This window comes from Tenrec ecaudatus, chromosome 1 (genome assembly GCF_050624435.1).
Source record: "Tenrec ecaudatus isolate mTenEca1 chromosome 1, mTenEca1.hap1, whole genome shotgun sequence".
NCBI classification, from domain to species: Eukaryota; Metazoa; Chordata; class Mammalia; order Afrosoricida; family Tenrecidae; genus Tenrec; species Tenrec ecaudatus.
In genome coordinates this window covers 78,092,661-78,106,852 of record NC_134530.1, presented here as the reverse complement: position 1 = coordinate 78,106,852, position 14,192 = coordinate 78,092,661, and the positions used below count along the sequence as shown (strand labels likewise).

The 14,192-nt window shown below is 39.5% G+C and overlaps 1 protein-coding gene across 1 annotated transcript in view; it reads right to left on the bottom strand.

The window, feature by feature from the left end:
* ZYG11B (zyg-11 family member B, cell cycle regulator) overlaps window positions 1–14,192 on the bottom strand; it is a 94,520-nt gene that overhangs the window by 34,865 nt on the left and 45,463 nt on the right. Inside the window, exons 4-5 of the mRNA XM_075556184.1 lie at window positions 12,938–13,078; window positions 7,926–8,102 (exon numbers count right to left, since the gene is read on the bottom strand). Of these exons, the coding sequence (XP_075412299.1) occupies window positions 7,926–8,102; window positions 12,938–13,078 (318 nt within the window). The remainder of the gene's footprint in view (window positions 1–7,925; window positions 8,103–12,937; window positions 13,079–14,192) is intronic.

Below are 14,192 nucleotides of genomic sequence, written 5' to 3'. Positions count from 1 at the left end.
GAAGTATGAATTATTAGTCTTTCCTCTAGAAAAAGAGATGCTTGGATAGTTAAAACCCGAAGGCCACTGAATGGGAGTTCCTCTAAAAGCCAACAGCAAGGGCCCTTAAATTGATCTCTGTGGCAGGACCATCATTTGTCAGGCAGCCAGAAGAATTCCTCTCGGCCACTCGAGTCAGCAGCACAGAGACAACCAGAGCTGTTTGTGCTCTTGTTTTGCTTTGTGTTTAATCTCTGGAACCTTCAACTTGGCTTAGAAATAAAATTCTGTGGCTACATGCAAAAAAAAAAATTAAAAAAAGATATGCTGAGTGTGTTCTTCCATTTCGGTTTTCTAACTCTAGGTCTTCGCACATTTTATTTTAATACTCTGCTTTGTTTCTCACGTTGCCCTTTGAAAATTTCTGTTCAGCTCTTTGACTTCATCATTTCTTCTATTTGCCTTAGCTACTCAAAGATTAAGAGTAAATTTTAGAGTCTCTTGTGACATCTACATAAAACCTTTCTTGACAACTTCAATCTTTTCTTTGTCTACTGGTCCAGTTGTGAGGATTTTTGTTTTCTTTGTATTAAGTTGCAATTCATATGAAAGGCTGTAACAGTCTTTATCTTCATCAATAATTGCTTCAAGCCCTCTTTACTTACAGCAAGCAAGGTTGTAACATCTGAATATCACAGGTTGTTAATGAGACTTCCTCCAATCTTAACTCTGCGTTCTGCTTCATGAGTCCAGCTTCTGGGATTACTTGCACAGTATACAGGTTAAGTATGGAGAAAAGATATAAACCTGACACACACCTTTCTTGATGGTATACCATACACTATCCACTTTTTCTGTTCAAACAACCAAGTACAGGTTCCGTATGAGCACAATGAAGTGTTTGAAATTCCCATTCTTTGCAATCTTCATCATAGTTTGTCATGATCAACACATAAAATGCCTTTACGTAGTCAATGAAACAAAAGCCAGCATCTTTCTGGTATTTTCTGTTTTCAGATCTAACGTCAGCCATAATCAAGCCCATGTTTTGACTCTCAATGACTTGCTTTAATTTTTTTCAGCTTCACCCCAAACTTGCACATGAGCAATTGATAATCTGGCTCCACAGTCAGCTCCTGGCCTTGTTCCAGCTGATGACACTGAGCTTCTCCATAATTTCTTCCCCCGTTGTGTGTAAATTTTATTTCTGTGTACTCTGCCTGGCAAGGTCCACATGTATAGTTACAGTTTTGTTGCTGAAATAAACGTATTTGCTGTGAAGAAGTCGGTCTTTCAAAACCCCATCATGTGACCTCCAGTTTCATGTCTAACATCAAGGCTATTACTACTGAGCTTTCCCCTTTGTTCCCAACTTTCTCATTCCAAACACCAGTTCTTATCCATGTATACCAGCGGTTCTCAATCTGGGAGTCATGACCCCCGTGGGTGTCGAATTACCCTTTCACAGGGATCACCTAAGACCATAGGAAAACACATAAATATTTCACAATATATAATTACATATTGTTTTGTAATTAATCACTATGCTTTAATTATGTTTAATTATGTTCAATTTGTAACAATGAAAATACATCCTGCATATCAGATATTTACATTATGATTCATAACAGTATCAAAATTATAGTTATAAAGGAGCAACGAAAATACTTTTATAGCTGGGGGTCACCACAACAAGAGGAACTGTATTAAAGGGTCACGACATCAAGAAGGTTGAGAACCACTGATGTATACCAATTGCATGCTTGATTAATTTCAGACCGAAAAAAAAAATTTCAGACAGAAGTTAGACTTATTCAATTTCTTCAATATTTGTTTTAGTGATTAATGTACAAATTTGAGTCACTGGTCTTCCTTAAAGGGGCATAGATATTATCCTATTAGAGGCCATAAATCGTACTTCAAGATACCTGTGTTTTGTTTGTTTACTGAAGTTGGAATTTAATACATATAGTAGTCCATATTTCAATCATGTCAAGTAGAATCATACAATTACTACCACAATCAGTTTCCAAACATTCTTTTTCTACATGGACTCTAGACAGTGTCTCCCTTTCACCCTGCTGCCACCACCACTGTACCTTTTCCCCAAACCCCTTACTCTACTTGCTGTTCATCAAGCCTGGGTTTCATATCCCCAAACCGGAAAAGTCTATAACACAGCTTAAAGAGGGTGACCTCCACTGACATAACACCTAGGAGATACACTCTTACATGAACAAACAAAACAACATAAACCAAAAATACAGAACACTTTGGAAACCAGATCAGGTCCAGCCCACATTCTAGAGGGGATCTGCTGACAAAGTTTAACTGTTCAAGTCAGATTTATGCCTTTGATCAAGAAAGATCTTGAAGTATTTTTTAACAGTTTTGTTGGCATTTAACTACCTACCATACAATTCAATAATTCAATCAGAAATTTTTTTGACAAGGAATGCAATGCCATTCTTTTTTTTTTTAATGCCATTCTTTTTGAATTTTTCATTCCAAGCATAAGAAATCATGACTGTCCCATTAAGAATGGCCTCCACTAATGCCTGGGATATCAAACTTTGTGTGTTCCATTTCTTTCTGAAGATTTCTAATTTTTCTAGATTTATTCTTTGAACAACGTTCCAATTATTAATAGATATTTATAAAAATCTCTTCTCATTTTGAGCTGTTCTCTGTCAGCGAACAAAGATCCTAAAAGCTTTACTCAATCCACAGGATTAAGATAGACTCTACTTTGATGAGATAACTCTTCCACAGTCGTCGTTTGAATGCCTTCCCAACTAGAGTGGCTCATCTTCTGGCACTCTATCTGGCAGTGTTCCACTGTTATTGTGTTGGTCTGGTAGACTAGAGAAACAAATTCATAGACACTCATATGTGTATAAGAAAGCTTTATATACAAGAGTAATTGTATATTGAGAATATATCCCAACCCAGTCCAGATCAAGTTCATAAACTAATATTAATCCATATGTCTGGTACCAATCTATAAAGTCCTCTTCAGACTCACACAACATGTGCAATGATACCGAATCAAGAAGATCACAGGCCAATGGGTAGAAAGTCTTGTGGACCCAGTGGCAGTATAAGCATCTCACCACTGGTATGGGTCTCCATATGGCTCCTCCAGCTCCAGGGCTCTAGCGTAGCTCTATGTGTCTTGTCATCAGGAATACAAAGCAGAGAGTCTCTTGCCTCCAGCAAGGAATACAAGAGGTCCCACAATCCTCAGGAGAAGGCCATGCCCACACAGAGGCCTCATTGGCTATGGCCTGATTGACAGGCTAGACTCCACCCCTTCACAAGTTGACAGGCTATTGTTACTGCCACAGTTATTCCTAAGGTTTTCAGTGGTTAATACCTCTGAAGTAGGCAGTCCATTCCTTCTTCCGAGTTAGTCTTAGACTGGAAGCTCCACTGAAACCCGTCCCCCATGGGTGACCTGACTGATGTGAAAGCTGATTGGTCCAGCTTACAGCATCACAGCAACAGGAAAGGCACCACAGTATAACTGACAGGTAACTAGTGGATCAGGAACTTCTGTGTGCATATAATTCACCTGAGATCTATGAAAGGGATCTAATAAGACATGGATAAATCTGCTTTTCTCCATTTCTAATAAGCTCCCAGGAAATGCCACTACAGCTAATCAGCAGAGCATGTTCTGAACAGCAAGGGTGTACGGAATAATGACACCACAAACACCTTTTACCACCTAGTTGAAGAAAAGCAGTATCTTATTAGCATGCTGTATTTGCCCCTCTTTATTTGCTACTGTTTTCTCTCAGAGTGGTTCCTAAAGTTGGTGATATTGTCCCCTGGAAGGACTGGAATGACCCCCAAAAGACTGCAACACTTTGTTCTCAATTATGAGTTATAGTACAAAAGTTTTTGTCAAGGGAGCACTTTTTAAAAAAAATAAATCATTTTACTGGGGGCTTTTATGGCTCTTAATCCATACAATACTATCAAGCACATTTGTACATAGGTTGGCATAATCATTTTCAAGACATTTTCTTTCTACCTGAGTCCTTGGTATCAGCTCCTCTTTTTTTCCCTCCCTCCTCCACCCTACTACCCTCATGACCCCTTGATAATCTATAAATTATTTTCATATCTTACACGGTATGCTATCTCCCTTCACCCATATCTCTGTTGTTTGTCCCCCTGGAGGAGCGGTTAGGCATTAATAATTCTCCCCCCACCTTCTCACTACCCTCATGGTATCACTACTCCCATTATTGTTCCTGAGGGGTTTATCTGTCCTGGATTCTGCTTATTCAGAGCTCTTATTTGTACCGTGTACATGCTCCAGTCTAGCCAGATTTGTAAGGTAGAACCGGGTCATGATAGTGGTGGTGGTGGGGAACGTTAAAGAACTAAAGGAATGTTGTGTGTTTAGTCTGTGCTATAACACACCCTGGCTGGCTCGTCCCTTCCTTGTGACCCTTCTGTGAGAGGATGTCCAATTGTCTACAGATGGGCTTTAGGTCTCTACTCCGACCCTGCTCGTTTGCATCGATATGATTGTTTGTTTTGGATCTTCTGATGCCTGATACTTGAACCTGTTGACACCTTGTGATCACCCAGGCTGGTGTGTTTCTTCCCTGTGGGCTTTGTTGCAGCCCTGCAAGATGGTCGCTTGTTTAACTTCAAGCTATTAAGACCCCAGATGCTATCTCTTTTAATAGCTGGGCACCATTAGCCTTCTTCACAATATTTGCTTATGCACCCATTTAGACTTCAATGATTGTCAGGAAGGTGAGCATGACAGAGTGCCAGGTTATTAAAACAAAAGTATTTTTGCATTGAGGGAGAACTTGAGTAGAGACCCCTGCCAGCTGAGATGCTTACAACACCACTGGATCCACAGACTTCCAACCCACTGGCCTGTGTTCCCTGTGTTTCCAGTTGCTATCTGTACCAGTGAACATCCTCTGATCTAGTCAGATTCATAAGGCAGAATTGGGATGATAGTGGGTGAAGGAAGGAAGCATTTAGGAACTCGAGGAAAGTTGTAAGTTTCATTGTTGCTACACTGCACCCTGACTGGCTTGTCTCCTCCCTGCAACCATTAAAACTGTTTTAACACATATTTAATACATTTTTAGACAATGCAGGTGCCCTGGTTTCGTAGTGGTTACACATTGGGCTGCTAAACACCAGCAGTTTAAAACCACCAGCTGCTCCGTGGGAGAAAGGAGAGGCTTTCTACTCCCATAAGGCTTTGTGGTCTTAGAAACTCACAGCAATTCGAACCTGCCATGTTGGATTGCTATGAATCAGAATTAACTTGATGAGAGTGAGCTTGATTTTTTTATTTAAAAAATGTATCATGTAGTTCCTGAACTTTAAGTAAATGGAATTACACCGAATGGACTCTTAGAAGTTTTTTATATTTAACTTGTTATTGAGCATGATCCAAGTTTTAGCCTATATTTGTAACTATTTCGAATCACTAATTTCATTTAAAATTTATTACTTGAAATATTCCACTGTTAAAAAAACAAATAAATAAATTAATTAATTAAAAAAAGAAATATTCCACTGTATAACTAAACCCAAGCTGATGTACATTTGGTTGTTTCTAATTTGTGGGCATCGCAAATGTTGTGGACGTTATTTTAAAGAAAAATAGCTTTATTGAGATATAATTTACATTCCATAGAATTCACCTACTTAAGTATACAAGTCAATGCCTTTTTTACTAAGGGTATTTCAAAATTATTTATACTGAACCATAGAAAGCTTTAATTGAAAAAAAACAAATAAACTAAATGTGAGCCTAATGTTTCTCAACAAATTCTTGGTTTGTACACTTCTGCATGTGGTGCTTCCATCTCTTTGTTCCTTCCCCGAAGAATTCTACATACTTTGATTTATACCATAATCAAAATGGCAGTTTGGGCAGCCTCAAGGGATTCAAATCACCTTCCTTTTAAATGTTCTTTGAGTTTTGGAAACAAAAAGAACTCGGGGCAGCAATGCCCTTGGTTCTAGGCTTGATGGAGCATGGTGTCTCCCGACAAAATCCTCACAAGACAGCCCTGGCGCCCCATGAATGAGTATGTACATCCTGGTAATGGGAGAAAATCTTGGTGCAATTTTCCAGGTCTTTTTCTCATCAATGGAGTTTTCAATTTCCTTCATAATAGGCCTTTGTGATTGTCCTGTGACCCCTGCAGAAATTTATCAAGGCTTTCCCTGTGGGAACCCCCAAAACAGTTAGCACCTTCTAAGATGATCTCTCTCCCTTGCATTTGGCTGATTATTCTGATTACACCCTTTTTTTAGGCACTTATCCTATAGGATCACTCACTATGAGTCAGTATCAACTCCATAGCAGCTAGTTTGAAATGAGACTAAGACAAGACTATTATTGACAGAAAGTGTCTGCAGTCATTCACTGATTGTAGGGACATATTTGAGAACGTTTTGGTTTAATAAACGCATGTGTATATGAATTAGAACCTTAGTAGCAATGCTTGACTTATATTAGTATATCCAGAGAGTTGTGAAACCATTACCACAATTTTAGAAATTTTTATCAACCCAAAAGTAACCAATGTCCATTAGTCATTCCCCCTACCTCTCTACCCCATTTGCTAATTTGTTTATATGCATTCTCGCTCAATTTTCAATTGTGTCAGATTCCTCAATATTATTAAAAAGTTCAAATACTCAATTTCTGGCAAAGCTGATCTATAATTCAGTGATACATTTGTTTTCAATTTAATCTAGACTATTTTCTTATTTTTAGTATTTCCTTACTTCTTGCTTTTCTAATTTGTCAGATTCATCTATAATACCGTGTGTACCTTTCTGGGGAGAGTTCACAGCTTTCTGTAAAGAGTCTTCTATTAGGCTTTACACATTGAGTGGGGGTTGAGTTTTGTTTTCTGACATGGCTTCCTCAAGCAACTGGGGTTAAAAAACAAAATGCCTAAAGTACAACTAGCATAGGACCTGTTAGAAGTGGGGAAAGTAGGGGCCTTAAATGGTTCATTCACCACACTGAATCTCATTTTCACTTGGTTTTGTGGACTTCTGAGTATTTTCAATAATTTTTCAACTCACTACTAAATTTTTTTATTAAATACTTTTATTGGGGGCTCTTACATCTCTTATCACCATCTATACATTCATCCATTGTCAAGTACATGTGCACATATGCTGCCACAATCATTTTTAAAGCATTTTCTTTCTACTTGAGCCCTTGATATCAGCTCCTCATTCCCCCCTTTCCCTCCCCACCTGCCCTCCCTCATGAACCCTTGATAAGTCATAGATTATTATTTTCATATTTTACATAGTCCTCTGTTGCCCTTCACCCACTTTTCTGTTGTCCGTTCCCCTGGGAGGGGTTATATGTTGATCCCTATGATCGATTCCCCCTTTCCTCCCCTACCTTCCCCTAATCCTCCTTGTACCTCTAATCACATTGTTGGCCCTGAGGGGTTTATCTATCCTGGATTCCTTGTGTTTTGGGCTCTTATCTATAGTCTCACTACCAAATTTTAAATGACTTAAAAATGATTCAGTTAGCCTTTTTAGATGTCATTATGAAAAGAAGATGGATTATGTACTTCCTAGAAATGAAAAATCTCGCTCATCCCTATATCCTAGCACTTGACCAAGCCTGGTTCACAGTGAATGCTCTTTTCCTCTTTACTGAGATGCAGGTAGAGGAGAAGCTTTGAATGCTTTGCTCATTTTGCCCAACATTTGGATTTAAACAATTTTATGCAGTTACCCATTTTTCTGTTATCATACACCCAGTCATACCACATATTTATATGTTACAGCTTCCAAAGTATTTGAACTTCCATCCTTGGTTTACAAAATTGGAACTGAATATAAGTCTTGAGGCAGTACAGAGACTGGGTGAGACACTAAAAGATCTGTTTGAATGGGGATTCCCTTATGCTTACCTGCTGATGATTAGGAAAATGTTCCATGGCTTTGAGCAGCAAATGGGTCACATCAGCCAGGAGTCGTACGGGCATTCCTGTAGCAAGATCCTGCTTGGTTAAGTTAAACACACAGGCGCTTGCAGCCAGCTGCACTGGCAAATTCATAGGGTGGTTTCTCATCCCAGTAACCACAAGCTAGGAGAGTTAGGAAAAAAAAGTCTTCTTAATCCATTTTATAAATACAAGCCTTCTTCACATAGCAACATTCCTTTGTAGGTCTATGATATAAAAATTTCAAAGATATCTTAAATATCTTGTTCATCCTCAAGTGCAAAAAGCCTAGAACCTAGCAGTTACTCACACATACTTTTGTAGTTCTTGCTCATCTGGAAAAAGCAAGTATCAAGTTATTCATGTCCAGAAATTTTCTGTAAGGCTAAGGAATGAGTTCTGTACAGATAATTCACCCATGCATTTCTAAGACAAAGATAGTACTTGTTACATAGCAGGTACTCTCATCCTACCTTGAGAATACTGCTGAAGTTAGAGTGCAGTAAAACTGATCCCCTCTCCTCTGGACAATTATTTCTCACCGTCCCCTCTCCCTCAAACTCCCAACAATCCCTTCTCATTACTCACTCTCAGGTGAAACTGTGCTTACAACTGCACAGACAAAGCTTGAGCAATTAGACAAGAACGTCATCTGCCAACTTCTCATCTATCCACCTACCAGATTACTTGTCTCCCTCTTTCCACAAATGGCCTTTCAGGGGACTTCACCAAAGCTAATTCTTCTGATTACCCAGATCCCTCCCTGCTTGTCTACACAAGGACATTTCATAGATGGTTCTCCCCTCCTACTCTACATCAAGTCTCTATTCTCCATTAGATCGTTCTTACCCAGCAAACCAACACGCTACTACTTCCTCCACTGTAAAAGAAAAAGTCTCTTTTGAGTTCACTTCTTTTGAGAATTACCTTCCCCCCGCCAGGCCCCCTTAGCAGTAAAATTCTTTTTAAAAAAATCATTTTATTGGGGGCTCATACAACTCTTATCACAATCCATCCATCCATCCATGTGTAAAGCACATTCGTACATTCGTTGCCCTCATCATTCTCAAAACATCTGCTCTCCACTTAAGCCCCTGGCATCAGCTCATTTTCCCCCTCTCTTCCCACTCCCCCAGCAGTAAAATTCTTAAAAACCCTACCTATACTTTTGCATTTTTCTCCCTCCATTCACCTTTCCCATTCCCTCTTCCTTGATAAACATTCTTCATTTAGCTCTCACACTATGGCGGTTGGAATGCACCAATGGATCGAGAGAGAAAAGACCTGGTGATGTGTTCTCATAAATATCACAGCCTGGGAAACGTTATGGGGCAGCTCCACTCTGTCTTACACGGTTGTGGTGACGCAAAATTGACTCCACAGCTCCTAACAGCAGCAGCAGCACTGCTTAGTTATCTGGTATTCCTTCTACCCAAGACTCCTCCTCAGTCTCCTCTGCTCTCTCCTCCTCGTCCCCCAATGTTGAAGCAATTCAATGTTTACTTGGTGAGCCTTCCTCTCTCTTTAATATCTATACTCCCTCCTTCCATCTGTATAGGATGAATTTTTTAAAAAAAAATACTTTTATTGGGGGCTCTTACATCTCTTATCACATTCCATACATTCCTCCAGTGTGTCAAGCACATTTGCACATATGCCGCCATCATCATTTTGAAAGCATTCTCTTCCCACTTGAGCCCCTGATGTCAGCTCCCCATTTCTTCCCCCTCCCTCCCCCGTCCACTCTTCCTCAAGAACCCTTGATAAGTTAATAGATTATTTTTTCCTCCTCTTACCTCATTCTCCATTGCCCCTCACCCACTTTTCTGTTATTCATCCCTTGGGAGGGAGTTCTAGATTGATCCTTGTGATTGATTCCCCCTTTCTCCCCCACACCCTCCCCTAATCCTCCTGGTATCTCTACTTATCTTGTTGGCCCCAGGGCTTTATCTGTTCTGGATTCCCTGTGCATGCTCTGGTCTAATCTGATTTGCAGGGTAGAATTGAGGTCATGATAGCAGGAGAGAGGAAGCACCAAAGAGCTAGAGGAAAGTTGTGTGTTTCACTGGTGCTACACTGCACCCTGCCTGGCTCATCTCCTCCATGTGACCCCTCTGTGAGCGGATGTCCAATTGCCTACAGATGGGCATTGGGTCTCCCTTCTATGTCCCTCCCACCTCTTTTTACCTTGGGTATATTTTTATGCTGGGTCTTAGATGCCTGCTACCTAATCAAATTGACACCTCATGACCACACAGGCTGGTGTGCTTCTTCCATGTGGGCTTTGTTGCTTCTGAGCTAGATGGCTGCTTGTTTATCTTCAAGCCTTTACGACCCCAGATGCCATCTCTTTTAATAGCTGTGCACCATCAGCTTTCTTCACCACAATTGCTTATGCACCCATTTTGTCTTCAGTAATCGTGTTGGGAAGGTGAGCATCACAGAATGCCAGATTGTTAGAATAAAGTGTTCTTGTGTTAAGGGAGTACTTGAGTTGAGGTCCAATGTCCATCTGCAACATGAATTCTTAACATATAGATATGAGTGCATAGTTCTATTCCCCTCTCATTATATATATTTACATATGTACATGGCCGTATTTAGGCTTCTATAAATGTCCTTTGCTTCCTGGTTCTTTCCTCTATTTCCTTTTTACTTCCCTCTTGTCCCACCATCATGTTAGCCTTCATTCGGGTTTAGTAATTCCTCGCTGCTACATTGCCCTTGATTGAGTCCCACCAGGCTAGGATGATTTTTAAAGGCAAAATTTCAACCCAAACTTCTCTCTTAAAAGTTTGAATCATTTATCTATTGGTATAATTGACATTTCTTGTGGCTGTCTCAAACTTATCTCAAAGTTCAAAGCTGAATTCTACTCTTCCACAGCTTCTCCCAGTTTTCTTTTCTTTGCCTTACTTATCTCAGATAATGAAAAGTGTTCCTCTTCCTGTACTCAAGCTAAAAATCTTGAGACATTTCTTAATTACTCTTTTACCCCAACATTCTTACCCCCAATCCTTCAGAGATTACTATTAGCTCTTCCTTCAAAAAACATACAGTAAATGATCATTTCTCATCATTTCTACTACCACTTCCTTGATCAGAGGGACCATCGGCTCTTACCTGCTGTGTAAACAGGTCTCTCTTCTACTGTTACCCTCCTGTAATACATCCTCAAAGTGAAGGAGCACTACTTAACATAATCAGATCACGTCAAGTCTCTGCTAAATACCCTCCAATGGCTTAGAAGGCTCTATTTAACCTGGACTTCCATTTCCTGCTTGATTTTATCTATCACCCCTGCTCTTGTCACTGCAGGACTATCATTAATGCTTTCACTCCTTCCTTGTGCTCCTACCTACAGCTTGGCTACATCTTCACTGTCCAACGCAGCATCTATAGCCATATGTGGCTACTTTATGATCCTATCTAAACTAAAATGAAAAAATATAAAAATTTAGTTTCACAGTCACATCAGCTAGATTTCAAGTGCTCAATAACTCTGTGTGACTGGTGGCAATTGTATTGGGCAGCAGCTGTAGAAAACTTCCCCCGTAACAGAACGTTTTTTTGGAAGCTCTACTCTACTCCTTGAGTCACTCTTCCACCAGATGGCTCCCTTACCTCCCTCTAGTCTTTGTTCGTATTTCATACACTCAGAAAGATTGTCATCTCCTCCCCATCTTCACATTCCAGATTCCTCTTATTTTGATTGATATTTTACTGCTTTAATAATTCAATTTACATAGCAATAACTTCTACTTTTTATGTTGTTGTTTCACTTATTTACTTATGTCTTAACACAGATGAAAGCTTCTTGAGAGCAGGCCTCTTTGCCTGTTTATTCCCTGACCTAATACAGGTACCAGGACGATGCCTGCCAAATAGTTGGTCTCATTAAGTATGTGTTGGATGAATTAGTAAATGTTTCAGATCAGAAGTCCCAACAAAGACAAGAGGTCTAGTCTTTAATTGCTTAGCTTCATGGCAGACAAAACAAAACCCAAAAGAGGGGCAATGCATTGACCCCTCGAGTACTAACACTTGCTGGTGTGGATGGAGAGTCAGAGGTATAGGGAATAACATTCTATGGGCGGAAATTATCCTGGTTCCTATTGAAACGCCCCATTCTCAAAATTAAGATGCTTAGGACGGTAAGTCAATTGTGTCCCTGTCACTGACTTATTGTTAATTAACTTCACAGATCCTCAGTTACACAATCTATAAGACAGGAGATAAAACCAACCTCTTAGGATTGTTGTGACCACTAAATGAGGTATCAAATATAATATAGCTCCATACTTGGTGGTTTTCAAAATTGAATGTACCTAATAATTATCTTGGGGCTTATTAAAATGCAGATTCCTGCATCTCATTCAGGGACCTATTAAATCTAAAGTTTTTTTTTTAAATCTAAAATTCTTATGGTGGGGTGAACAAAAATGCTTTTTGAAAACAGGTACACAATCACTTGCTTTTGGTAGTGAAAGGACCACATGTTGACAAACATTGCTCTAAGTAATCAACTAAGAACTCTTTCTTTGTCCTTCAAAAGCTATCTTGTTTAAAATTCTTAGTTGAGTAATAACATGGATCAGGTTACATAAGCACAGGAAATTCATAAGCAGCATGGAAAAAGCTTTATGGAATTCCAATACCGTATTTATCAAGAGGTAATATGGGAAGTACTACAGGGTCAAAATAAAATGCAGTGTCTTGAATCCAGTCATATATCAGATTAGTCATTGATTTTGGGTAATTAATTATGCATTGAAAGGTACTTATATATAGATTAATGAGATTAGTATAACACTCCATCATCATTCATGTAACTACTTGCTCTTCTTCAATAAGCCTATTATAAATAAAAACATTTTTATAAATTAACTTATAAATAAACATTTTAAAGAAATCTTCATCACAAAGTCATCACATACTGAGGGAGAGCATTTAAGAAACATCCTTTTTCCAAGTCTTACCTTTAAAATTTCTGGCTTTGTTTTCTCCATCACGTGAGTCAGGCTAAAAAGGTGGAAGAGAGCTTCTCGGACAAAGAAAGCTCGCTCGCTGTATCGTTTCAGTGCTTCCGCGATCTGGGTTTCGTTGGCTTCGCCGGACACCTGTGAACAGAAACAAAAGATAAGCTCTTAGGATTCTTTTCAGTCCTTTAACTGTCTCTTTGAAATACACAGTATCCAGGACAGCTACGAAGGTTTGAAACAAATGGGAACGATTATTTTCCTGTTCAGTTATAAGCATAACCACCCTGAGGGCAGTGCTAAATAAAGAACTGTAGAATATACGGGTTCAGACTCCAGTGTAAGCCTCTGGGCAAAAATCTTTACGTTGCACCTAAAATAACTCTCGAGATGTTTAACACTTTATACTTAGACTCGGAAACCCTGTGGAAGATCCCTGTGAGTCAGAGTTCTCTGGGTCGTCGTGGGCTTGGGGCTGAGGCCTCTGACCCTGGGTTAGGTCCTTACCTACCCTCCCCCTAGCTACACTGGCCTGTTTGTCCTGATCTCTTAACAAGCCACGTTCTTTCCCAGCACTTTTGAGCATAAAACGTTTCTCTACCTAGAATCTTCTTCCTCTCTTTGCCTGACTAATTTCTATTCATCCTTCCTAATTCAAGTGAAATATTTCCTTTTTTTGCTCCCTATTTCCCCCTTCCCCACACACCCCGAGTGAAATATTTCTAGTATCTAATGAACGTTGTAATCCCTCACTAGATGTACTCATTCACCACTGTAGACCAATATCTCGCGCTGTGCTTGGCTCAGATAACCACTCAGTAACTATTCATCACACTGATATGCTACTTTACCAAACTTTCATTCAACAATGCCAAGAGGTTCTACTCTAGTTTAAGTCCTCCATCTTTCTGCTCTCCAAAAGATTGACAGCCTTGGAAACTTTGTGAGGTTGCTCCGAGTCGGAATTAACTCAATGACATGGGGTTTGGAGAACGAAAGATCACAACACCTAAGGTTCCTGCCAAGAAACTGTTTACCTGAAACTGATTACCAAATGTAACTGCCAGTTACTGGTCCACATGAAGAGAATAAATTTAGTAAAACCCAGACTGTAGGAAACGCTACTGAACTGCTCAACAGACAAATTATAAGGGGAAAAAAAAGGGATGGAAGAGGATCTATAAAGTAAAAGATACTCAAAAGATAAACTGTAATTTAAAAAAATGGGTAAGATACACTAAGCATCTAGAACTAT